General features: G+C 52.1%; 1 protein-coding gene across 1 annotated transcript in view; it reads left to right on the top strand.

Annotated features, from left to right (window-relative positions):
* LOC144761129 (kynurenine--oxoglutarate transaminase 1-like) overlaps positions 1-26,558 on the top strand; it is a 263,160-nt gene that overhangs the window by 114,040 nt on the left and 122,562 nt on the right. The window contains exon 6 of the mRNA XM_078646588.1: positions 12,865-12,985. Coding sequence (XP_078502714.1) covers positions 12,865-12,985 — 121 coding nt within the window. The remainder of the gene's footprint in view (positions 1-12,864; positions 12,986-26,558) is intronic.

Raw genomic sequence — 26,558 nt, 5'->3', positions numbered from 1 at the left:
TCTAAGACACTCTACTCCACTTTATGCCACTCCACTGTATGCCACTCCACTCTAAGACACTCTACTCCACTTTATGCCACTCCACTGTATGCCACTCCACTCTAAGATACTCTACTCCACTTTATGCCACTCTACTGTATGCCACTCCACTCTAAGACACTCTACTCCACTTTATGCCACTCCACTGTATGCCATTCCACTCTAAGACACTCTACTCCACGTTATGCCACTCCACTGTATGCCACTCCACTCTAAGACACTCTACTCCACTTTATGCCACTCCACTGTATGCCATTCCACTCTAAGACACTCTACTCCACGTTATGCCACTCCACTGTATGCCACTCCACTCTAAGACACTCTACTCCACTTTATGCCACTCCACTGTATGCCACTCCACTCTAAGATACTCTACTCCACTTTATGCCACTCTACTGTATGCCACTCCACTCTAAGACACTCTACTCCACTTTATGCCACTCCACTGTATGCCATTCCACTCTAAGACACTCTACTCCACTTTATGCCACTCCACTGTATGCCACTCCACTCTAAGACACTCTACTCCACTTTATGCCACTCCACTGTATGCCATTCCACTCTAAGACACTCTACTCCACTTTATGCCACTCCACTGTATGCCACTCCACTCTAAGACACTCTACTCCACTTTATGCCACTCCACTGCATGCCACTCCACTCTAAGACACTCTACTCCACTGTATGCCACTCCACTGTATGCCACTCCACTCTAAGACACTCTACTCCACTGTATGCCACTCCACTGTATGCCACTCCACTCTAAGACACTCTACTCCACTTTATGCCACTCCACTGTATGCCACTCCACTCTAAGACACTCTACTCCACTTTATGCCACTCCACTCTTAGACACTCTACTCCACTTTATGCCACTCCACTGCATGCCACTCCACTCTAAGACACTCTACTCCACTTTATGCCACTCCACTGTATGCCACTCCACTCTAAGACACTCTACTCCACTTTATGCCACTCCACTGTATGCCACTCCACCCTAAGACACTCTACTCCACTTTATGCCACTCCACTGTATGCCACTCCACTCTAAGACACTCTACTCCACTTTATGCCACTCTACTGTACCCCATTCCACTCTATTACACTCCACTTTTCAGCACTCTACACCACTCCACTCTGGCACTCTATGTCACTCCACTCTACAGCATTGCACTCTACAACAATCCACTCTGACACTCCACAACACTCTACTACACTCTACAACACTGTACTACCCTGACATTCTGCAACACTCCAATCTACTATACTTTATGCAACACCACTTTTTTCCAATCTACGCTACTCCACTCTATGCCACTTCACTTTATGCCATTCCATGCCACTTATCTCCACTCTGCATCACTCTACTCTACAATACTCTACTACACTCTACTCCGTTCCATGAGACTCCACTCTACAACACTCTGTTCAACTCTATGCCACTACATTCTACACAACTCTTCTCTGACACTCCACTCTACGACACTCAACTCCACGTTACTTCATTCTGTGCCATTCCACAAACTTTTACTGCACTCTACAATACTCTACTCCACGGAACTGTACTCCACTCTATCACTCTATTCCACTTTATGCCACTCCACTGTATGCCCCTTCACTCTAAGACACTCTACTCCACTTTATGCCACTCCACTGTATGCCACTCCACTCTAAGATACTCTACTCCACAGAACTGTACTCCACTCTGACACTCTAGTCCACTTTATGCCACTCCACTGTATGCCACTCCACTCTAAGACACTCTACTCCACTGTATGCCACTCCACTGTATGCCACTCCACTCTAAGACACTCTACTCCACTGTATGCCACTCCACTGTATGCCACTCCACTCTAAGACACTCTACTCCACTTTATGCCACTCCACTGCATGCCACTCCACTCTAAGACACTCTACTCCACTTTATGCCACTCCACTGTATGCCACTCCACTCTAAGACACTCTACTCCACTTTATGCCACTCCACTGTATGCCACTCCACCCTAAGACACTCTACTCCACTTTATGCCACTCCACTGTATGCCACTCCACTCTAAGACACTCTACTCCACTTTATGCCACTCCACTGCATGCCACTCCACTCTAAGACACTCTACTCCACTTTATGCCACTCCACTGTATGCCACTCCACTCTAAGACACTCTACTCCACTGTATGCCACTCCACTGTATGCCACTCCACTCTAAGACACTCTACTCCACTGTATGCCACTCCACTGTATGCCACTCCACTCTAAGACACTCTACTCCACTTTATGCCACTCCACTGTATGCCACTCCACTCTAAGACACTCTACTCCACTTTATGCCACTCCACTCTAAGACACTCTACTCCACTTTATGCCACTCCACTGCATGCCACTCCACTCTAAGACACTCTACTCCACTTTATGCCACTCCACTGTATGCCACTCCACTCTAAGACACTCTACTCCACTTTATGCCACTCCACTGTATGCCACTCCACCCTAAGACACTCTACTCCACTTTATGCCACTCCACTGTATGCCACTCCACTCTAAGACACTCTACTCCACTTTATGCCACTCTACTGTACCCCATTCCACTCTATTACACTCCACTTTTCAGCACTCTACACCACTCCACTCTGGCACTCTATGTCACTCCACTCTACAGCATTGCACTCTACAACAATCCACTCTGACACTCCACAACACTCTACTACACTCTACAACACTGTACTACCCTGACATTCTGCAACACTCCAATCTACTATACTTTATGCAACACCACTTTTTTCCAATCTACGCTACTCCACTCTATGCCACTTCACTTTATGCCATTCCATGCCACTTATCTCCACTCTGCATCACTCTACTCTACAATACTCTACTACACTCTACTCCGTTCCATGAGACTCCACTCTACAACACTCTGTTCAACTCTATGCCACTACATTCTACATAACTCTTCTCTGACACTCCACTCTACGACACTCAACTCCACGTTACTTCATTCTGTGCCATTCCACAAACTTTTACTGCACTCTACAATACTCTACTCCACGGAACTGTACTCCACTCTATCACTCTATTCCACTTTATGCCACTCCACTGTATGCCCCTTCACTCTAAGACACTCTACTCCACTTTATGCCACTCCACTGTATGCCACTCCACTCTAAGATACTCTACTCCACAGAACTGTACTCCACTCTGACACTCTAGTCCACTTTATGCCACTCCACTGTATGCCACTCCACTCTAAGACACTCTACTCCACTGTATGCCACTCCACTGTATGCCACTCCACTCTAAGACACTCTACTCCACTTTATGCCACTCCACTGCATGCCACTCCACTCTAAGACACTCTACTCCACTTTATGCCACTCCACTGTATGCCACTCCACTCTAAGACACTCTACTCCACTTTATGCCACTCCACTGTATGCCACTCCACCCTAAGACACTCTACTCCACTTTATGCCACTCCACTGTATGCCACTCCACTCTAAGACACTCTACTCCACTTTATGCCACTCCACTGCATGCCACTCCACTCTAAGACACTCTACTCCACTTTATGCCACTCCACTGTATGCCACTCCACTCTAAGACACTCTACTCCACTGTATGCCACTCCACTGTATGCCACTCCACTCTAAGACACTCTACTCCACTGTATGCCACTCCACTGTATGCCACTCCACTCTAAGACACTCTACTCCACTTTATGCCACTCCACTGTATGCCACTCCACTCTAAGACACTCTACTCCACTTTATGCCACTCCACTCTAAGACACTCTACTCCACTTTATGCCACTCCACTGCATGCCACTCCACTCTAAGACACTCTACTCCACTTTATGCCACTCCACTGTATGCCACTCCACTCTAAGACACTCTACTCCACTTTATGCCACTCCACTGTATGCCACTCCACCCTAAGACACTCTACTCCACTTTATGCCACTCCACTGTATGCCACTCCACTCTAAGACACTCTACTCCACTTTATGCCACTCTACTGTACCCCATTCCACTCTATTACACTCCACTTTTCAGCACTCTACACCACTCCACTCTGGCACTCTATGTCACTCCACTCTACAGCATTGCACTCTACAACAATCCACTCTGACACTCCACAACACTCTACTACACTCTACAACACTGTACTACCCTGACATTCTGCAACACTCCAATCTACTATACTTTATGCAACACCACTTTTTTCCAATCTACGCTACTCCACTCTATGCCACTTCACTTTATGCCATTCCATGCCACTTATCTCCACTCTGCATCACTCTACTCTACAATACTCTACTACACTCTACTCCGTTCCATGAGACTCCACTCTACAACACTCTGTTCAACTCTATGCCACTACATTCTACATAACTCTTCTCTGACACTCCACTCTACGACACTCAACTCCACGTTACTTCATTCTGTGCCATTCCACAAACTTTTACTGCACTCTACAATACTCTACTCCACGGAACTGTACTCCACTCTATCACTCTATTCCACTTTATGCCACTCCACTGTATGCCCCTTCACTCTAAGACACTCTACTCCACTTTATGCCACTCCACTGTATGCCACTCCACTCTAAGATACTCTACTCCACAGAACTGTACTCCACTCTGACACTCTAGTCCACTTTATGCCACTCCACTGTATGCCACTCCACTCTAAGACACTCTACTCCACTGTATGCCACTCCACTGTATGCCACTCCACTCTAAGACACTCTACTCCACTTTATGCCACTCCACTGCATGCCACTCCACTCTAAGACACTCTACTCCACTTTATGCCACTCCACTGTATGCCACTCCACTCTAAGACACTCTACTCCACTTTATGCCACTCCACTGTATGCCACTCCACCCTAAGACACTCTACTCCACTTTATGCCACTCCACTGTATGCCACTCCACTCTAAGACACTCTACTCCACTTTATGCCACTCCACTGCATGCCACTCCACTCTAAGACACTCTACTCCACTTTATGCCACTCCACTGTATGCCACTCCACTCTAAGACACTCTACTCCACTGTATGCCACTCCACTGTATGCCACTCCACTCTAAGACACTCTACTCCACTGTATGCCACTCCACTGTATGCCACTCCACTCTAAGACACTCTACTCCACTTTATGCCACTCCACTGTATGCCACTCCACTCTAAGACACTCTACTCCACTTTATGCCACTCCACTCTAAGACACTCTACTCCACTTTATGCCACTCCACTGCATGCCACTCCACTCTAAGACACTCTACTCCACTTTATGCCACTCCACTGTATGCCACTCCACTCTAAGACACTCTACTCCACTTTATGCCACTCCACTGTATGCCACTCCACCCTAAGACACTCTACTCCACTTTATGCCACTCCACTGTATGCCACTCCACTCTAAGACACTCTACTCCACTTTATGCCACTCTACTGTACCCCATTCCACTCTATTACACTCCACTTTTCAGCACTCTACACCACTCCACTCTGGCACTCTATGTCACTCCACTCTACAGCATTGCACTCTACAACAATCCACTCTGACACTCCACAACACTCTACTACACTCTACAACACTGTACTACCCTGACATTCTGCAACACTCCAATCTACTATACTTTATGCAACACCACTTTTTTCCAATCTACGCTACTCCACTCTATGCCACTTCACTTTATGCCATTCCATGCCACTTATCTCCACTCTGCATCACTCTACTCTACAATACTCTACTACACGCTACTCCGTTCCATGAGACTCCACTCTACAACACTCTGTTCAACTCTATGCCACTACATTCTACACAACACTTCTCTGACACTCCACTCTACGACACTCAACTCCACGTTACTTCATTCTGTGCCATTCCACAAACTTTTACTGCACTCTACAATACTCTACTCCACGGAACTGTACTCCACTCTATCACTCTATTCCACTTTATGCCACTCCACTGTATGCCCCTTCACTCTAAGACACTCTACTCCACTTTATGCCACTCCACTGTATGCCACTCCACTCTAAGATACTCTACTCCACAGAACTGTACTCCACTCTGACACTCTAGTCCACTTTATGCCACTCCACTGTATGCCACTCCACTCTAAGACACTCTACTCCACTGTATGCCACTCCACTGTATGCCACTCCACTCTAAGACACTCTACTCCACTGTATGCCACTCCACTGTATGCCACTCCACTCTAAGACACTCTACTCCACTTTATGCCACTCCACTGTATGCCACTCCACTCTAAGACACTCTACTCCACTTTATGCCACTCCACTGTATGCCACTCCACTCTAAGACACTCTACTCCACTTTATGCCACTCCACTGCATGCCACTCCACTCTAAGACACTCTACTCCACTTTATGCCACTCCACTGTATGCCACTCCACTCTAAGACACTCTACTCCACTTTATGCCACTCCACTGTATGCCACTCCACCCTAAGACACTCTACTCCACTTTATGCCACTCCACTGTATGCCACTCCACTCTAAGACACTCTACTCCACTTTATGCCACTCTACTGTACCCCATTCCACTCTATTACACTCCACTTTTCAGCACTCTACACCACTCCACTCTGGCACTCTATGTCACTCCACTCTACAGCATTGCACTCTACAACAATCCACTCTGACACTCCACAACACTCTACTACACTCTACAACACTGTACTACCCTGACATTCTGCAACACTCCAATCTACTATACTTTATGCAACACCACTTTTTTCCAATCTACGCTACTCCACTCTATGCCACTTCACTTTATGCCATTCCATGCCACTTATCTCCACTCTGCATCACTCTACTCTACAATACTCTACTACACTCTACTCCGTTCCATGAGACTCCACTCTACAACACTCTGTTCAACTCTATGCCACTACATTCTACACAACTCTTCTCTGACACTCCACTCTACGACACTCAACTCCACGTTACTTCATTCTGTGCCATTCCACAAACTTTTACTGCACTCTACAATACTCTACTCCACGGAACTGTACTCCACTCTATCACTCTATTCCACTTTATGCCACTCCACTGTATGCCCCTTCACTCTAAGACACTCTACTCCACTTTATGCCACTCCACTGTATGCCACTCCACTCTAAGATACTCTACTCCACAGAACTGTACTCCACTCTGACACTCTAGTCCACTTTATGCCACTCCACTGTATGCCACTCCACTCTAAGACACTCTACTCCACCTTATGCCACTCTACTGTATGCCACTCCACCCTAAGACACTCTACTCCACTTTATGCCACTCCACTGTATGCCACTCCACTCTAAGACACTCTACTCCACCTTATGCCACTCTACTGTATGCCACTCCACTCTAAGACACTCTACTCCACTTTATGCCACTCCACTGTATGCCCCTCCACTCTAAGACACTCTACTCCACTTTATGCCACTCCACTGTATGCCACTCCACTCTAAGATACTCTACTCCACAGAACTGTACTCCACTCTGACACTCTAGTCCACTTTATGCCACTCCACTGTATGCCACTCCACTCTAAGACACTCTACTCCACCTTATGCCACTCTACTGTATGCCACTCCACCATAAGACACTCTACTCCACTTTATGCCACTCCACTGTATGCCACTCCACTCTAAGACACTCTACTCCACCTTATGCCACTCTACTGTATGCCCCTCCACTCTAAGACACTCTACTCCACTTTATGCCACTCCACTGTATGCCACTCCACTCTAAGACACTCTACTCCACTTTATGCCACTCCACTGTATGCCACTCCACTCTAAGACACTCTACTCCACTTTATGCCACTCCACTGTATGCCACTCCACTCTAAGACACTCTACTCCACTTTATGCCACTCCACTGTATGCCACTCCACTCTAAGACACTCTACTCCACTTTATGCCACTCCACTGTATGCCACTCCACTCTAAGACACTCTACTCCACTTTATGCTACTCCACTGTATGCCACTCCACTCTAAGACACTCTACTCCACTTTATGCCACTCCACTCTAAGACACTCTACTCCACCTTATGCCACTCTACTGTATGCCACTCCACTCTAAGACACTCTACTCCACTTTATGCCACTCCACTGCATGCCACTCCACTCTAAGACACTCTACTCCACTTTATGCCACTCCACTGTATGCCACTCCACTCTAAGACACTCTACTCCACTTTATGCCACTCCACTGTATGCCCCTCCACTCTAAGACACTCTACTCCACTTTATGCCACTCCACTGTATGCCACTCCACTCTAAGATACTCTACTCCACAGAACTGTACTCCACTCTGACACTCTAGTCCACTTTATGCCACTCCACTGTATGCCACTCCACTCTAAGACACTCTACTCCACCTTATGCCACTCTACTGTATGCCACTCCACCATAAGACACTCTACTCCACTTTATGCCACTCCACTGTATGCCACTCCACTCTAAGACACTCTACTCCACCTTATGCCACTCTACTGTATGCCCCTCCACTCTAAGACACTCTACTCCACTTTATGCCACTCCACTGTATGCCACTCCACTCTAAGACACTCTACTCCACTTTATGCCACTCCACTGTATGCCACTCCACTCTAAGACACTCTACTCCACTTTATGCCACTCCACTGTATGCCACTCCACTCTAAGACACTCTACTCCACTTTATGCCACTCCACTGTATGCCACTCCACTCTAAGACACTCTACTCCACTTTATGCCACTCCACTGTATGCCACTCCACTCTAAGACACTCTACTCCACTTTATGCTACTCCACTGTATGCCACTCCACTCTAAGACACTCTACTCCACTTTATGCCACTCCACTGTATGCCACTCCACTCTAAGACACTCTACTCCACCTTATGCCACTCTACTGTATGCCACTCCACTCTAAGACACTCTACTCCACTTTATGCCACTCCACTGCATGCCACTCCACTCTAAGACACTCTACTCCACTTTATGCCACTCCACTGTATGCCACTCCACTCTAAGACACTCTACTCCACTTTATGCCACTCTACTGTACCCCATTCCACTCTATTACACTCCACTTTTCAGCACTCTACACCACTCCACTCTGGCACTCCACAACACTCTACTACACTCTACAACACTGTACTACCTCTGACATTCTGCAACACTCCAATCTACTATACTTTATGCAACACCACTTTTTTCCAATCTACGCTACTCCACTCTATGCCACAGTACGGCACTCTACTCCGCTCTATGACTCTCCACTTTACTTCATTCTATTTTATGCCGCTCCACTCTACAATGCTTCACTCTACTGCGCTCCACAACTCTATGCCACTCATTCAATGCCACTCACTATATGCTTCTCAATTCTATGCCATTCCACTCTGCAACACTCTACTCCACTCCTCTCTGGCATACTCTACTCTACTCTATGCCCCTCAATGCCACTTCACTCATCGACAGTCTACACCACTCCACTCTACAACACTCCCTACCATTCTACGCCACTCCACACTACTCTATGCCACTTCACTTTATGCCATTCCACAAAACTGTACTCGACCCTACAACAATCCACTCTATGCCACTCCACAACACTCTACTACACTCTATGCCTCTCCACTCTGACACAACTCCACTCTATGTCACTCTGTTCTTCGATATTGTATGCCACTCCTGTCTTCGGCAGTCTGTGCCAGTCCACTCTGACATTCTACACCACTCTACACCATTCTATGCCACTTCACTCTACGCCACTCCACTCTGGTACACTCTTATTGCACCCTACAGCGCTCAACTCTACACCATGCCACTACACTCCATGCCACTCCATTCTATGCCACTTCACTCTACGCTTTTGACTCCACACCACTCCAAAACACTCTACTCCACTCCACGACATTCTACTCAGCTCCATGACACTCTAATCCAGTTGACATTACTCCACTTACAGCAACCCAACTTTATGACACTTCACTGTATGAAACTCAATGCCACCTCCACTCTGGGACATTCCATGCCATTCTGGTCTATGCCACTTCACTCTTGACACTCCACTCTACAACAATCTACTACCCTCAACTTTCTTCCACTCTACTCTTTACCACTCCACCCTCTGCCACTCCACTCTATGACACTTTACTTCCTTCCCTCAGCAGCCCTCCCACCTCTACCCCTTCCCTCAGCATCCCTCCCACCTCTACCCCTTCCCTCAGCAGCCCCCTCACCTGTATCCCTTCCCTCAGCAGCCATCTCACCTCTACCCCTCCCCTCAGCAGCCCTCCCACCTCTACCCCTCCCCTCAGCAGCCCCCTCACCTCTACCCCTTCCCTCAGCAGCCCTCCCACCTCTACTCTTCCCTCAGCAGCCCTCTCACATGTACCCCTTCCCTCAGCAGCTCCCTCACCTCTACCCCTTCCCTCAGCAGCCCTCCCACCTCTACCCCTTCCCTCAGCAACCCTCTCACCTCTACTCTTCCCTCAGCAGCCCTCTCACATGTACCCCTTCCCTCAGCAGCTCCCTCACCTCTACCCCTTCCCTCAGCAGCCCTCGCACCTCTACCCCTTCCCTCAGCAGCCCCCTCACCTCTACCCCTTCCCTCAGCAACCCTCTCACCTCTACTCTTCCCTCAGCAGCCGTCTCACATGTACCCCTTCCCTCAGCAGCTCCCTCACCTCTACCCCTTCCCTCAGCAGCCCTCGCACCTCTACCCCTGCCCTCAGCAGCCCTCAGCAGCCCTCTCACCTCTATCCCTTCCCTCAGCAGCCCTCTCACCTCTACCCCTTCCCTCAGCAGCCCTCGCATCTCTACCCCTTCCCTCAGCAGCCCTCAGCAGCCCACTCACCTCTATCCCTTCCCTCAGTAGTCCCCTCACCTCTGCCCCTTTTCTCAGCAGCCCTCTCAACTCTATCCTTTCCCTCAGCAGCCCTCTCACCTCTATCCCTTCCCTCAGCAGCCCCCTCACCTCTACCCCTTTTCTCAGCAGCCCTCTCACCTCTATCCCTTCCCGCAGCAGCTCTCTTACCTCTATCCCTTCCCTCAGTAGCCCCCTCACCTCTACCCCTTTTCTCAGCAGCCCTCTCACCTCTATCCCTTCACTCAGCAGCCGTCTCACCTCTATCCCTTCCCTCAGCAGCCCTCTCACCTCTACACCTTCCCTCAGCAGCCGTCTCACCTCTATCTCTTCCCTCAGCACCCTTCTCACCTCTACCCCTTCCCTCAGCAGCCGTCTCACCTCTACCCCTTTTCTAAGCAGCCGTCTCACCTCTATCCCTTCCCTCAGCAGCCCCCTCACCTCTACACCTTCCCTCAGCAGCCCTCCACAGCCCTTTCACCGCTACCCCTTTTCTCAGCAGCCCTCTCACCTCTATCCCTTCCCTCTACCCCTTCCCTCAGCAGCCCCCTCACCTCTATCCCTTCCCTCAGCAGCCCTCTCACCTCTATCCCTTCCCTCTACCCCTTCCCTCAGCAGCCCCCTCACCTCTATCCCTTCCATCTACCCCTTCCCTCAGCAGCCCCCTCACCTCTATCCCTTCCCACAGCAGCCCTCTCACCTCTATCCCTTCCCTCTACCCCTTCCCTCAGCAGCCCCCTCACCTGTATCCCTTCCCTCAGCAACCCCCTCAACTCTATCCCTTCCCTCAGCAGCCGTCTCACCTCTACCCCTTTTCTAAGCAGCCGTCTCACCTCTATCCCTTCCCTCAGCACCCTTCTCACCTCTACCCCTTCCCTCAGCAGCCCCCTCACCTCTACACCTTCCCTCAGCAGCCCTCCACAGCCCTTTCACCGCTACCCCTTTTCTCAGCATCCCTCTCACCTCTATCCCTTCACTCTACCCCTTCCCTCAGCAGCCCCCTCACCTCTATCCCTTCCCTCAGCAGCCCTCTCACCTCTATCCCTTCCCTCTACCCCTTCCCTCAGCAGCCCCCTCACCTCTATCCCTTCCATCTACCCCTTCCCTCAGCAGCCCCCTCACCTCTATCCCTTCCCACAGCAGCCCTCTCACCTCTATCCCTTCCCTCTACCCCTTCCCTCAGCAGCCCCCTCACCTGTATTCCTTCCCTCAGCAACCCCCTCAACTCTATCCCTTCCCTCAGCAGCCGTCTCACCTCTACCCCTTTTCTAAGCAGCCGTCTCACCTCTATCCCTTCCCTCAGCACCCTTCTCACCTCTACCCCTTCCCTCAGCAGCCCCCTCACCTCTACACCTTCCCTCAGCAGCCCTCCACAGCCCTTTCACCGCTACCCCTTTTCTCAGCATCCCTCTCACCTCTATCCCTTCCCTCTACCCCTTCCCTCAGCAGCCCCTCACCTCTATCCCTTCCCTCAGCAGCCCTCTCACCTCTATCCCTTCCCTCTACCCCTTCCCTCAGCAGCCCCCTCACCTCTATCCCTTCCCTCAGCAGCCCCCTCACCTCTATCCCTTCCATCTACCCCTTCCCTCAGCAGCCCCCTCACCTCTATCCCTTCCCACAGCAGCCCCCTCACCTGTATCCCTTCCCTCAGCAACCCCCTCAACTCTATCCCTTACCTCAGCAGCCCCCTCACCTCTATCCCTTCCCTCAGCAGCTTTCTCACTTCTCCCCCTTCCCTCAGCAGCCCCCTCACAGCTACCCTTTCTCTCAGCTGCCCGTTCACCTCTGCAACACTCTACTCCTCTCTTTGCCACTCCACTCCACGGCACTCTCTTTCACTCTATGCCACTCCACTCTGCAACACTCTACTTCCTTCCCTCAGCAGCTTTATCGCCCGTATCCCTTCCCTCAGCAGCCCCTCACCTCTACCCCTTTCCTTCCTTGTAGGTGTTTACCAGGAAGGAGCTGCAGCTGATCGCAGATCTGTGTACAAAGCACAATGTTCTCTGCTTCAGTGACGAGGTGTACGAATGGCTGGTCTATGATGGGAGAACGCACATTCGGATCGGTGAGTGGGCATACGGGCGGGCACTGGGTGGGCACGAGGGACACCAAGGAGCATGTGTGCTACGACCACCCAAGGAAGGGACCCCAAAGAGATATTCTGAGAGGCTGAAGCAGTGTGATAAAGGTATCAGATGTGAGGTGTTGAAAGGGTGTAAGTAGAGATGCATTGGTGGAATGGAGCAGTTTGTGGGGAGAGGACTGTAGCATGTGTGGGGAGAGGACTGTAGCATCTGTGGGGAAAGGATTGTAGCATGTGTGGGGAGAGGACTGTAGCATGTGTGGGGAGAGGACTGTAGCATGTGTGGGGAGAGGACTGGATCATGTGTGGGAGAGGACTGTAGCATGTGTGGGGAGAGGACTGTAGCATGTGTGGGGAGAGGACTGTAGCATGTGTGGAGAGAGGACCGTAGCATGTGTGGGGAGTAGACTGTAGCATGTGTGGGGAGAGGACCGTAGCATGTGTGGGGAGTAGACTGTAGCATGTGTGGGGAGAGGACTGTAGCATGTGTGGGGAGAGGACTGTAGCATGTGTGGGGAGAGGACTGTAGCATGTGTGGGGAGAGGACTGGATCATGTGTGGGAGAGGACTGTAGCATGTGTGGGGAGAGGATTGTAGCATGTGTGGGGAGAGGATTGTAGCATGTGTGGGGAGAGGACTGTAGCATGTGTGGGGAGTAGACTGTAGCATGTGTGGGGAGAGGACTGTAGCATGTGTGGGGAGAGGACTGTAGCATGTGTGGAGGAGGGGACTGTAGCATGTGTGGGGAGTAGACTGTAGCATGTGTGGGGAGTAGACTGTAGCATGTGTGGGGAGAGGGCTGTAGCACGTGTGGGGAGAGGACTGTAGCATGTGTGGGGAGAGGACTGTAGCATGTGTGGGGAGAGGACTGTAGCATGTGTGGGGAGAGGACTGTAGCATGTGTGGGGAGAGGACTGTAGCATGTGTGGGGAGAGGACTGGATCATGTGTGGGAGAGGACTGTAGCATGTGTGGGGAGAGGACTGTAGCATGTGTGGGGAGAGGACTGTAGCATGTGTGGAGAGATGACCGTAGCATGTGTGGGGAGAGGACTGTAGCATGTGTGGAGGAGAGGACTGTAGCATGTGTGGGAGAGGACTGTAGCATGTGTGTGGCGAGGACTGTAGCATGTGTGTGGCGAGGACTGTAGCATGTGTGGGGAGAGGACTGGATCATGTGTGGGGAGAGGACTGTAGCATGTGTGGGGAGAGGACTGTAGCATGTGTGGGGAGAGGACTGTAGCATGTGTGGGGAGAGGACTGGATCATGTGTGGGGAGAGGACTGTAGCATGTGTGGGGAGAGGACTGTAGCATGTGTGGGGAGAGGACTGTAGCATATGTGGGGAGAGGACTGTAGCATATGTTGGGAGAGGACTGTAGCATGTGTGGGAGAGGACTGTAGCATGTGTGGGGAGAGGACTGTAGCATGTGTGGAGAGAGGACTGTAGCATGTGTGGGAGAGGACTGGATCATGTGTGGGGAGAGGACTGTAGCATGTGTGGGGAGAGGACTGTAGCATGTGTGGGGAGAGGACTGTAGCATGTGTGGGGAGAGGACTGTAGCATGTGTGGGGAGAGGACTGTAGCATATGTGGGGAGAGGACTGGATCATGTGTGGGGAGAGGACTGTAGCATGTGTGGGGAGAGGACTGGATCATGTGTGGGGAGAGGACTGTAGCATGTGTGGGGAGAGGACTGTAGCATGTGTGGGGAGAGGACTGTAGCATATGTGGGGAGAGGACTGTAGCATATGTTGGGAGAGGACTGTAGCATGTGTGGGAGAGGACTGTAGCATGTGTGGGGAGAGGACTGGATCATGTGTGGGGAGAGGACTGTAGCATGTGTGGGGAGAGGACTGTAGCATGTGTGGGGAGAGGACTGTAGCATATGTGGGGAGAGGACTGGATCATGTGTGGGAGAGGACTGTAGCATGTGTGGGAGAGAACTGTAGCATGTGTGGGGAGAGGACTGTAGCATGTGTGGAGGAGGGGACTGTAGCATGTGTGGGAGAGGACTGTAGCATGTGTGGGGAGAGGACTGTAGCATGTGTGGGAGAGGACTGTAGCATGTGTGGGAGAGGACTGTAGCATGTGTGGGAGAGGACTGTAGCATGTGTGGAGGAGGGGACTGTAGCATGTGTGGGAGAGGACTGTAGCATGTGTGGAGGAGGGGACTGTAGCATGTGTGGGAGAGGACTGTAGCATGTGTGGGGAGAGGACTGTAGCATGTGTGGGGAGAGGACTGTAGCATGTGTGGGAGAGGACTGTAGCATGTGTGGGAGAGGACTGTAGCATGTGTGGGAGAGGACTGTAGCATGTGTGGAGGAGGGGACTGTAGCATGTGTGGGAGAGGACTGTAGCATGTGTGGAGGAGGGGACTGTAGCATGTGTGGGAGAGGACTGTAGCATGTGTGGGAGAGGACTGTAGCATGTGTGGAGGAGGGGACTGTAGCATGTGTGGGAGAGGACTGTAGCATGTGTGGGGGAGAGGACTGTAGCATGTGTGGGGAGAGGATTGTAGCATGTGGGGGGAGAGGACTGTAGCATGTGTGGGGAGAGGATTGTAGCATATGTTGGGAGTAGACTGTAGCATGTGTTGGGAGAGGACTGTAGCATGTGTGGGGAGAGGACTGTAACATGTGTGGGAGAGGACTGTAGCATGTGTGGGAGAGGACTGTAGCATGTGTGGGGAGAGGACTGTAGCATATGTGGGGAGAGGACTGTAGCATGTGTGTGGCGAGGACTGTAGCATGTGTGGAGAGAGGACTGTAGCATGTGTGGGGAGAGGACTGTATTATGTGTGGAGAGGGGACTGTAGCATATGTGGGGAGAGGACTGTAGCATGTGTGTGGCGAGGACTGTAGCATATGTGGGGAGAGGACTGTAGCATGTGTGGGAGAGAACTGTAGCATGTGTGGGGAGAGGACTGTAGCATGTGTGGGAGAGGACTGTAGCATGTGTGGGGAGAGGATTGTAGCATGTGGGGGGAGAGGACTGTAGCATGTGTGGGGAGAGGATTGTAGCATGTGGGGGGAGAGGACTGTAGCATGTGTGGGGAGAGGATTGTAGCATGTGTGGGGAGAGGACTGTAGCATGTGTGGGAGAGGACTGTAGCATATGTGGGGAGAGGACTGGATCATGTGTGGGGAGAGGACTGTAGCATGTGTGGGAGAGGACTGTAGCATGTGTGGGGAGAGGACTGTAGCATGTGTGGGAGAGGACTGTAGCATGTGTGGGGAGAGGATTGTAGCATGTGGGGGGAGAGGACTGTAGCATGTGTGGGGAGAAGATTGTAGCATGTGGGGGGAGAGGACTGTAGCATGTGTGGGGAGTAGACTGTAGCATGTGTGGGGAGAGGACTGTAGCATGTGTGGGAGAGGACTGTAGCATATGTGGGGAGAGGACTGTAGCATATGTGGGGAGATTACTGTAGCATGTGTGGGGAGTAGACTGTAGCATGTGTGGGGAGAGGACTGTAGCATGTGTGGGGAGAGGACTGTAGCATATGTGGGGAGAGGACTGTAGCATGGGTGAGGAGAGGACTGTAGCATGTGTGGAGAGAGGACTGTAGCATGTGTGGGGAGAGGACTGTATTATGTGTGGAGAGGGGACTGTAGCATGTGTGGGGAGAGGACTGTAGCATGTGTGGGAGAGGACTGTAGCATGTGTGGGAGAGGACTGTAGCATGTGTGGGGAGAGGACTGTAGCATGTGTGGGGAGTGGACTGTAGCATGTGTGGGGAGAGGACTGTAGCATGTGTGGGGAGAGGACTGTAGCATGTGTGGGGAGTGGACTGTAGCATGGGTGAGGAGAGGACTGTAGCATGTGTGGGGAGAGGACTGTAGCATGTGTGGGGAGAGGACTGTAGCATGTATGGGGAGAGGACTGTAGCATGTATGGGGAGAGGACTGTAGCATGTGTGGAGAGAGGACTGTAGCATGTGTGGGGAGAGGACTGTAGCATGTGTGGGGAGAGGATTGTAGCATGTGTGGGGAGAGGATTGCAGCATGTGTGGGGAGAGGACTGTAGCATGTGTGGGGAGAGGACTGTAGCATGTGTGGGAGAGGACTGTAGCATGTGTGGGAGAGGACTGTAGCATGTGTGGGAGAGGACTGTAGCATGTGTGGGGAGAGGACTGTAGCATGTGTGGAGAGGGGACTGTGGCATGTGTGGAGAAAGGACTGTAGCATGTGTGGGGAGAGGACTGTATTATGTGTGGAGAGGGGACTGTAGCATGTGTGGGGAGAGGACTGTAGCATGTGTGGAAGAGGACTGTAGCATGTGTGGGGAGAGGATTGTAGCATGTGGGGGGAGAGGACTGTAGCATGTGTGGGGAGAGGATTGTAGCATGTGGGGGGAGAGGACTGTAGCATGTATGGGGAGAGGATTGTAGCATGTGGGGGGAGAGGACTGTAGCATGTGTGGGGAGTAGACTGTAGCATGTGTGGGGAGAGGACTGTAGCATGTGTGGGGAGTAGACTGTAGCATGTGTGGGGAGAGGACTGTAGCATGTGTGGGAGAGGACTGTAGCATATGTGGGGAGAGGACTGTAGCATGTGTGGAGAGGGGACTGTAGCATATGTGGGGAGAGGACTGTAGCATGTGTGGGGAGTAGACTGTAGCATGTGTGGGGAGAGGACTGTAGCATGTGTGGGGAGAGGACTGTAGCATATGTGGGGAGAGGACTGTAGCATGTGTGGGGAGTGGACTGTAGCATGGGTGAGGAGAGGACTGTAGCATGTGTGGAGAGAGGACTGTAGCATGTGTGGGGAGAGGACTGTATTATGTGTGGAGAGGGGACTGTAGCATGTGTGGGGAGAGGACTGTAGCATGTGTGGGAGAGGACTGTAGCATGTGTGGGAGAGGACTGTAGCATGTGTGGGGAGAGGATTGTAGCATGGGTGAGGAGAGGACTGTAGCATGTGTGGAGAGAGGACTGTAGCATGTGTGGGGAGAGGACTGTATTATGTGTGGAGAGGGGACTGTAGCATGTGTGGGGAGATTACTGTAGCATGTGTGGGGAGAGGACTGTAGCATATGTGGGGAGATTACTGTAGCATGTGTGGGAGAGGACTGTAGCATGTGTGGGGAGAGGACTGTAGCATGTGTGGGAGAGGACTGTAGCATGTGTGGGGAGAGGACTGTAGCATGTGTGGGGAGAGGATTGTAGCATGTGTGGGGAGAGGATTGCAGCATGTGTGGGGAGAGGACTGTAGCATGTGTGGGGAGAGGACTGTAGCATGTGTGGGAGAGGACTGTAGCATGTGTGGGAGAGGACTGTAGCATGTGTGGGAGAGGACTGTAGCATGTGTGGAGAGGGGACTGTGGCATGTGTGGAGAAAGGACTGTAGCATGTGTGGGGAGAGGACTGTATTATGTGTGGAGAGGGGACTGTAGCATGTGTGGGGAGAGGACTGTAGCATGTGTGGGAGAGGACTGTAGCATGTGTGGGGAGAGGATTGTAGCATGTGGGGGGAGAGGACTGTAGCATGTGTGGGGAGAGGATTGTAGCATGTGGGGGGAGAGGACTGTAGCATGTATGGGGAGAGGATTGTAGCATGTGGGGGGAGAGGACTGTAGCATGTGTGGGGAGTAGACTGTAGCATGTGTGGGGAGAGGACTGTAGCATGTGTGGGGAGTAGACTGTAGCATGTGTGGGGAGAGGACTGTAGCATGTGTGGGAGAGGACTGTAGCATATGTGGGGAGAGGACTGTAGCATGTGTGGAGAGGGGACTGTAGCATATGTGGGGAGAGGACTGTAGCATGTGTGGGGAGTAGACTGTAGCATGTGTGGGGAGAGGACTGTAGCATGTGTGGGGAGAGGACTGTAGCATATGTGGGGAGAGGACTGTAGCATGTGTGGGGAGTGGACTGTAGCATGGGTGAGGAGAGGACTGTAGCATGTGTGGAGAGAGGACTGTAGCATGTGTGGGAGAGGACTGTAGCATGTGTGGAGAGGGGACTGTAGCATGTGTGGGGAGAGGACTGTAGCATGTGTGGGAGAGGACTGTAGCATGTGTGGGAGAGGACTGTAGCATGTGTGGGGAGAGGATTGTAGCATGGGTGAGGAGAGGACTGTAGCATGTGTGGAGAGAGGACTGTAGCATGTGTGGGGAGAGGACTGTATTATGTGTGGAGAGGGGACTGTAGCATGTGTGGGGAGAGGACTGTAGCATGTGTGGGAGAGGACTGTAGCATGTGTGGGAGAGGACTGTAGCATGTGTGGGGAGAGGATTGTAGCATGGGTGAGGAGAGGACTGTAGCATGTGTGGAGAGAGGACTGTAGCATGTGTGGGGAGAGGACTGTATTATGTGTGGAGAGGGGACTGTAGCATGTGTGGGGAGATTACTGTAGCATGTGTGGGGAGAGGACTGTAGCATATGTGGGGAGATTACTGTAGCATGTGTGGGAGAGGACTGTAGCATGTGTGGGGAGAGGACTGTAGCATGTGTGGGGAGAGGACTGTAGCATGTGTGGGAGAGGACTGTAGCATGTGTGGGAGAGGACTGTAGCATGTGTGGGAGAGGACTGTAGCATGTGTGGGGAGAGGACTGTAGCATGTGTGGAGAGGGGACTGTGGCATGTGTGGAGAAAGGACTGTAGCATGTGTGGGGAGAGGACTGTATTATGTGTGGAGAGGGGACTGTAGCATGTGTGGGGAGAGGACTGTAGCATGTGTGGGAGAGGACTGTAGCATGTGTGGGGAGAGGATTGTAGCATGTGGGGGGAGAGGACTGTAGCATGTGTGGGGAGAGGATTGTAGCATGTGGGGGGAGAGGACTGTAGCATGTATGGGGAGAGGACTGTAGCATGTGTGGGGAGAGGACTGTAGCATGTGGGGGGAGAGGACTGTAGCATATGTGGGGAGTAGACTGTAGCATGTGTGGGGAGAGGACTGTAGCATGTGTGGGAGAGGACTGTAGCATATGTGGGGAGAGGACTGTAGCATATGTGGGGAGAGGACTGTAGCATGTGTGGGGAGTAGACTGTAGCATGTGTGGGGAGTAGACTGTAGCATGTGTGGGGAGAGGACTGTAGCATATGTGGGGAGAGGACTGTAGCATGTGTGGGGAGTAGACTGTAGCATGTGTGGGAGAGGACTGTAGCATGTGTGGGAGAGGACTGTAGCATGTGTGGAGAGAGGACTGTAGCATGTGTGGGGAGAGGACTGTATTATGTGTGGAGAGGGGACTGTAGCATGTGTGGGGAGATTACTGTAGCATGTGTGGGGAGAGGACTGTAGCATATGTGGGGAGTAGACTGTAGCATGTGTGGGAGAGGACTGTAGCATGTGTGGGGAGAGGACTGTAGCATGTGTGGGGAGAGGACTGTAGCATGTGTGGGGAGAGGACTGTAGCATATGTGGGGAGAGGACTGTAGCATGGGTGAGGAGAGGACTGTAGCATGTGTGGAGAGAGGACTGTAGCATGTGTGGGGAGAGGACTGTATTATGTGTGGAGAGGGGACTGTAGCATGTGTGTGGCGAGGACTGTAGCATGTGTGTGGCGAGGACTGTAGCATGTGTGGGGAGAGGACTGGATCATGTGTGGGGAGAGGACTGGATCATGTGTGGGGAGAGGACTGTAGCATGTGTGGGGAGATGACTGTAGCATGTGTGGGGAGAGGACTGGATCATGTGTGGGGAGAGGACTGTAGCATGTGTGGGGAGAGGACTGTAGCATGTGTGGGGAGAGGACTGTAGCATATGTGGGGAGAGGACTGTAGCATATGTTGGGAGAGGACTGTAGCATGTGTGGGAGAGGACTGTAGCATGTGTGGGGAGAGGACTGGATCATGTGTGGGGAGAGGACTGTAGCATGTGTGGGGAGAGGACTGTAGCATGTGTGGGGAGAGGACTGTAGCATATGTGGGGAGAGGACTGGATCATGTGTGGGAGAGGACTGTAGCATGTGTGGGAGAGAACTGTAGCATGTGTGGGGAGAGGACTGTAGCATGTGTGGAGGAGGGGACTGTAGCATGTGTGGGAGAGGACTGTAGCATGTGTGGGAGAGGACTGTAGCATGTGTGGGAGAGGACTGTAGCATGTGTGGAGGAGGGGACTGTAGCATGTGTGGGAGAGGACTGTAGCATGTGTGGAGGAGGGGACTGTAGCATGTGTGGGAGAGGACTGTAGCATGTGTGGGAGAGGACTGTAGCATGTGTGGAGGAGGGGACTGTAGCATGTGTGGGAGAGGACTGTAGCATGTGTGGGGGAGAGGACTGTAGCATGTGTGGGGAGAGGATTGTAGCATGTGGGGGGAGAGGACTGTAGCATGTGTGGGGAGAGGATTGTAGCATATGTTGGGAGTAGACTGTAGCATGTGTGGGGAGAGGACTGTAGCATGTGTGGGGAGAGGACTGTAACATGTGTGGGAGAGGACTGTAGCATGTGTGGGAGAGGACTGTAGCATGTGTGGGGAGAGGACTGTAGCATATGTGGGGAGAGGACTGTAGCATGTGTGTGGCGAGGACTGTAGCATGTGTGGAGAGAGGACTGTAGCATGTGTGGGGAGAGGACTGTATTATGTGTGGAGAGGGGACTGTAGCATATGTGGGGAGAGGACTGTAGCATGTGTGTGGCGAGGACTGTAGCATATGTGGGGAGTAGACTGTAGCATGTGTGGGGAGAGGACTGTAGCATATGTGGGGAGAGGACTGTAGCATGTGTGGGAGAGAACTGTAGCATGTGTGGGGAGAGGACTGTAGCATGTGTGGGAGAGGACTGTAGCATGTGTGGGGAGAGGATTGTAGCATGTGGGGGGAGAGGACTGTAGCATGTGTGGGGAGAGGATTGTAGCATGTGGGGGGAGAGGACTGTAGCATGTGTGGGGAGAGGATTGTAGCATGTGTGGGGAGAGGACTGTAGCATGTGTGGGAGAGGACTGTAGCATATGTGGGGAGAGGACTGTAGCATGTGTGGGGAGTAGACTGTAGCATGTGTGGGGAGAGGACTGTAGCATGTGTGGGAGAGGACTGTAGCATATGTGGGGAGAGGACTGTAGCATGTGTGGAGAGGGGACTGTAGCATATGTGGGGAGAGGACTGTAGCATGTGTGGGGAGTAGACTGTAGCATGTGTGGGGAGAGGACTGTAGCATGTGTGGGGAGAGGACTGTAGCATATGTGGGGAGAGGACTGTAGCATGTGTGGGGAGTGGACTGTAGCATGGGTGAGGAGAGGACTGTAGCATGTGTGGAGAGAGGACTGTAGCATGTGTGGGGAGAGGACTGTATTATGTGCGGAGAGGGGACTGTAGCATGTGTGGGGAGATTACTGTAGCATGTGTGGGGAGAGGACTGTAGCATATGTGGGGAGATTACTGTAGCATGTGTGGGAGAGGACTGTAGCATGTGTGGGGAGAGGACTGTAGCATGTGTGGGGAGAGGACTGTAGCATGTGTGGGAGAGGACTGTAGCATGTGTGGGAGAGGACTGTAGCATGTGTGGGAGAGGACTGTAGCATGTGTGGGGAGAGGACTGTAGCATGTGTGGAGAGGGGACTGTGGCATGTGTGGAGAAAGGACTGTAGCATGTGTGGGGAGAGGACTGTATTATGTGTGGAGAGGGGACTGTAGCATGTGTGGGGAGAGGACTGTAGCATGTGTGGGAGAGGACTGTAGCATGTGTGGGGAGAGGATTGTAGCATGTGGGGGGAGAGGACTGTAGCATGTGTGGGGAGAGGATTGTAGCATGTGGGGGGAGAGGACTGTAGCATGTATGGGGAGAGGACTGTAGCATGTGTGGGGAGAGGACTGTAGCATGTGGGGGGAGAGGACTGTAGCATATGTGGGGAGTAGACTGTAGCATGTGTGGGGAGAGGACTGTAGCATGTGTGGGAGAGGACTGTAGCATATGTGGGGAGAGGACTGTAGCATATGTGGGGAGTAGACTGTAGCATGTGTGGGGAGAGGACTGTAGCATATGTGGGGAGAGGACTGTAGCATGTGTGGGGAGTAGACTGTAGCATGTGTGGGGAGAGGACTGTAGCATGTGTGGGGAGAGGACTGTAGCATATGTGGGGAGAGGACTGTAGCATGTGTGGGGAGTGGACTGTAGCATGGGTGAGGAGAGGACTGTAGCATGTGTGGAGAGAGGACTGTAGCATGTGTGGGGAGAGGACTGTATTATGTGTGGAGAGGGGACTGTAGCATGTGTGGGGAGAGGACTGTAGCATGTGTGGGAGAGGACTGTAGCATGTGTGGGAGAGGACTGTAGCATGTGTGGGGAGAGGATTGTAGCATATGTGGGGAGAGGAGTGTAGCATGGGTGAGGAGAGGACTGTAGCATGTGTGGAGAGAGGACTGTAGCATGTGTGGGGAGAGGACTGTATTATGTGTGGAGAGGGGACTGTAGCATGTGTGGGGAGATTACTGTAGCATGTGTGGGGAGAGGACTGTAGCATATGTGGGGAGTAGACTGTAGCATGTGTGGGAGAGGACTGTAGCATGTGTGGGGAGAGGACTGTAGCATGTGTGGGGAGAGGACTGTAGCATGTGTGGGGAGAGGACTGTAGCATGTGTGGGAGAGGACTGTAGCATATGTGGGGAGAGGACTGTAGCATGTGTGGGGAGTAGACTGTAGCATGTGTGGGGAGAGGACTGTAGCATGTGTGGGGAGAGGACTGTAGCATATGTGGGGAGAGGACTGTAGCATGTGTGGGGAGTGGACTGTAGCATGGGTGAGGAGAGGACTGTAGCATGTGTGGAGAGGGGACTGTAGCATGTGTGGGGAGAGGACTGTATTATGTGTGGAGAGGGGACTGTAGCATGTGTGGGGAGAGGACTGTAGCATGTGTGGGAGAGGACTGTAGCATGTGTGGGGAGAGGACTGTATTATGTGTGGAGAGGGGACTGTAGCATGTGTGGGGAGAGGACTGTAGCATGTGTGGGAGAGGACTGTAGCATGTGTGGGAGAGGACTGTAGCATGTGTGGGGAGAGGATTGTAGCATGTGTGGGGAGAGGATTGTAGCATGTGTGGGGAGAGGATTGCAGCATGTGTGGGGAGAGGACTGTAGCATGTGTGGGGAGAGGACTGTAGCATGTGTGGGAGAGGACTGTAGCATGTGTGGGAGAGGACTGTAGCATGTGTGGGAGAGGACTGTAGCATGTGTGGGGAGAGGACTGTAGCATGTGTGGAGAGGGGACTGTGGCATGTGTGGAGAAAGGACTGTAGCATGTGTGGGGAGAGGACTGTATTATGTGTGGAGAGGGGACTGTAGCATGTGTGGGGAGAGGACTGTAGCATGTGTGGGGAGAGGATTGTAGCATGTGGGGGGAGAGGACTGTAGCATGTGTGGGAGAGGACTGTAGCATATGTGGGGAGAGGACTGTAGCATGTATGGGGAGAGGACTGTAGCATATGTGGGGAGTAGACTGTAGCATGTGTGGGGAGAGGACTGTAGCATATGTGGGGAGAGGACTGTAGCATGTGTGGGGAGAGGACTGTAGCATATGTGGGGAGTAGACTGTAGCATGTGTGGGGAGAGGACTGTAGCATGTGTGGAGAGGACTGTAGCATGTGGGGAGAGGACTGTAGCATGGGTGAGGAGAGAACGATAGCATGTGTGTGGAGAGGATTGTAGCATGTGTGGGAGTAGACTGTAGCATGTGTGGGAGAGGACTGTAGCATGTGTGTGGAGAGGATTGTAGCATGTGTGGGAGTAGACTGTAGCATGTGGGGAGAGGACTGTAGCATGTGTGTGGAGAGGATTGTAGCATGTGTGGGAGTAGACTGTAGCATGTGGGGAGAGGACTGTAGCATGTGTGGGAGAGGACTGTAGCATGTGTGGGGAGAGGACTGTAGCATGTGTGGGGAGAGGACTGTAGCATATGTGGGGAGAGGACTGTAGCATGGGTGAGGAGAGGATTGTAGTATGTGTGGGGAGAGGACTGTAGCATGTGTGGGAGAGGACTGTAGCATATGTGGGGAGAGGACTGTAGCATGTGTGGGGAGAGGACTGGATCATGTGTGGGGAGAGGACTGTAGCATGTGTGGGGAGAGGATTGTAGTATGTGTGGGGAGAGGACTGTATTATGTGTGGAGAGGGGACTGTAGCATGTGTGGGGAGAGGACTGTAGCATGTGTGGGAGAGGACTGTAGCATGTGTGGGGAGAGGACTGGATCATGTGTGGGGAGAGGACTGTAGCATGTGTGGGGAGAGGACTGGATCATGTGTGGGGAGAGGACTGTAGCATGTGTGGGGAGAGGATTGTAGTATGTGTGGGGAGAGGACTGTATTATGTGTGGAGAGGGGACTGTAGCATGTGTGGGGAGAGGACTGTAGCATGTGTGGGAGAGGACTGTAGCATGTGTGGGAGAGGACTGTAGCATGTGTGGGGAGAGGATTGTAGCATGTGTGGGGAGAGGACTGTAGCATGTGTGGGGAGAGGACTGTATTATGTGTGGAGAGGGGACTGTAGCATGTGTGGGGAGAGGACTGTAGCATGTGTGGGAGAGGACTGTAGCATGTGTGGGAGAGGACTGTAGCATGTGTGGGGAGAGGATTGTAGCATGTGTGGGGAGAGGATTGTAGCATGTGTGGGGAGAGGATTGCAGCATGTGTGGGGAGAGGACTGTAGCATGTGTGGGGAGAGGACTGTAGCATGTGTGGGACAGGACTGTAGCATGTGTGGGAGAGGACTGTAGCATGTGTGGGAGAGGACTGTAGCATGTGTGGGGAGAGGACTGTAGCATGTGTGGAGAGGGGACTGTGGCATGTGTGGAGAAAGGACTGTAGCATGTGTGGGGAGAGGACTGTATTATGTGTGGAGAGGGGACTGTAGCATGTGTGGGGAGAGGACTGTAGCATGTGTGGGGAGAGGATTGTAGCATGTGGGGGGAGAGGACTGTAGCATGTGTGGGAGAGGACTGTAGCATATGTGGGGAGAGGACTGTAGCATGTATGGGGAGAGGACTGTAGCATGTGTGGGGAGAGGACTGTAGCATGTGTGGGGAGAGGATTGTAGCATGTGTGGGGAGAGGACTGTAGCATGTGTGGGGAGAGGACTGTATTATGTGTGGAGAGGGGACTGTAGCATGTGTGGGGAGAGGACTGTAGCATGTGTGGGAGAGGACTGTAGCATGTGTGGGAGAGGACTGTAGCATGTGTGGGGAGAGGATTGTAGCATGTGTGGGGAGAGGATTGTAGCATGTGTGGGGAGAGGATTGCAGCATGTGTGGGGAGAGGACTGTAGCATGTGTGGGGAGAGGACTGTAGCATGTGTGGGACAGGACTGTAGCATGTGTGGGAGAGGACTGTAGCATGTGTGGGAGAGGACTGTAGCATGTGTGGGGAGAGGACTGTAGCATGTGTGGAGAGGGGACTGTGGCATGTGTGGAGAAAGGACTGTAGCATGTGTGGGGAGAGGACTGTATTATGTGTGGAGAGGGGACTGTAGCATGTGTGGGGAGAGGACTGTAGCATGTGTGGGGAGAGGATTGTAGCATGTGGGGGGAGAGGACTGTAGCATGTGTGGGAGAGGACTGTAGCATATGTGGGGAGAGGACTGTAGCATGTATGGGGAGAGGACTGTAGCATATGTGGGGAGTAGACTGTAG

This window comes from Lissotriton helveticus, chromosome 5_2 (genome assembly GCF_964261635.1).
Source record: "Lissotriton helveticus chromosome 5_2, aLisHel1.1, whole genome shotgun sequence".
Taxonomy (NCBI): domain Eukaryota; kingdom Metazoa; phylum Chordata; class Amphibia; order Caudata; family Salamandridae; genus Lissotriton; species Lissotriton helveticus.
Note: the sequence above shows the minus strand (reverse complement) of the source record. Positions and strands in the feature narration are given on the sequence as shown.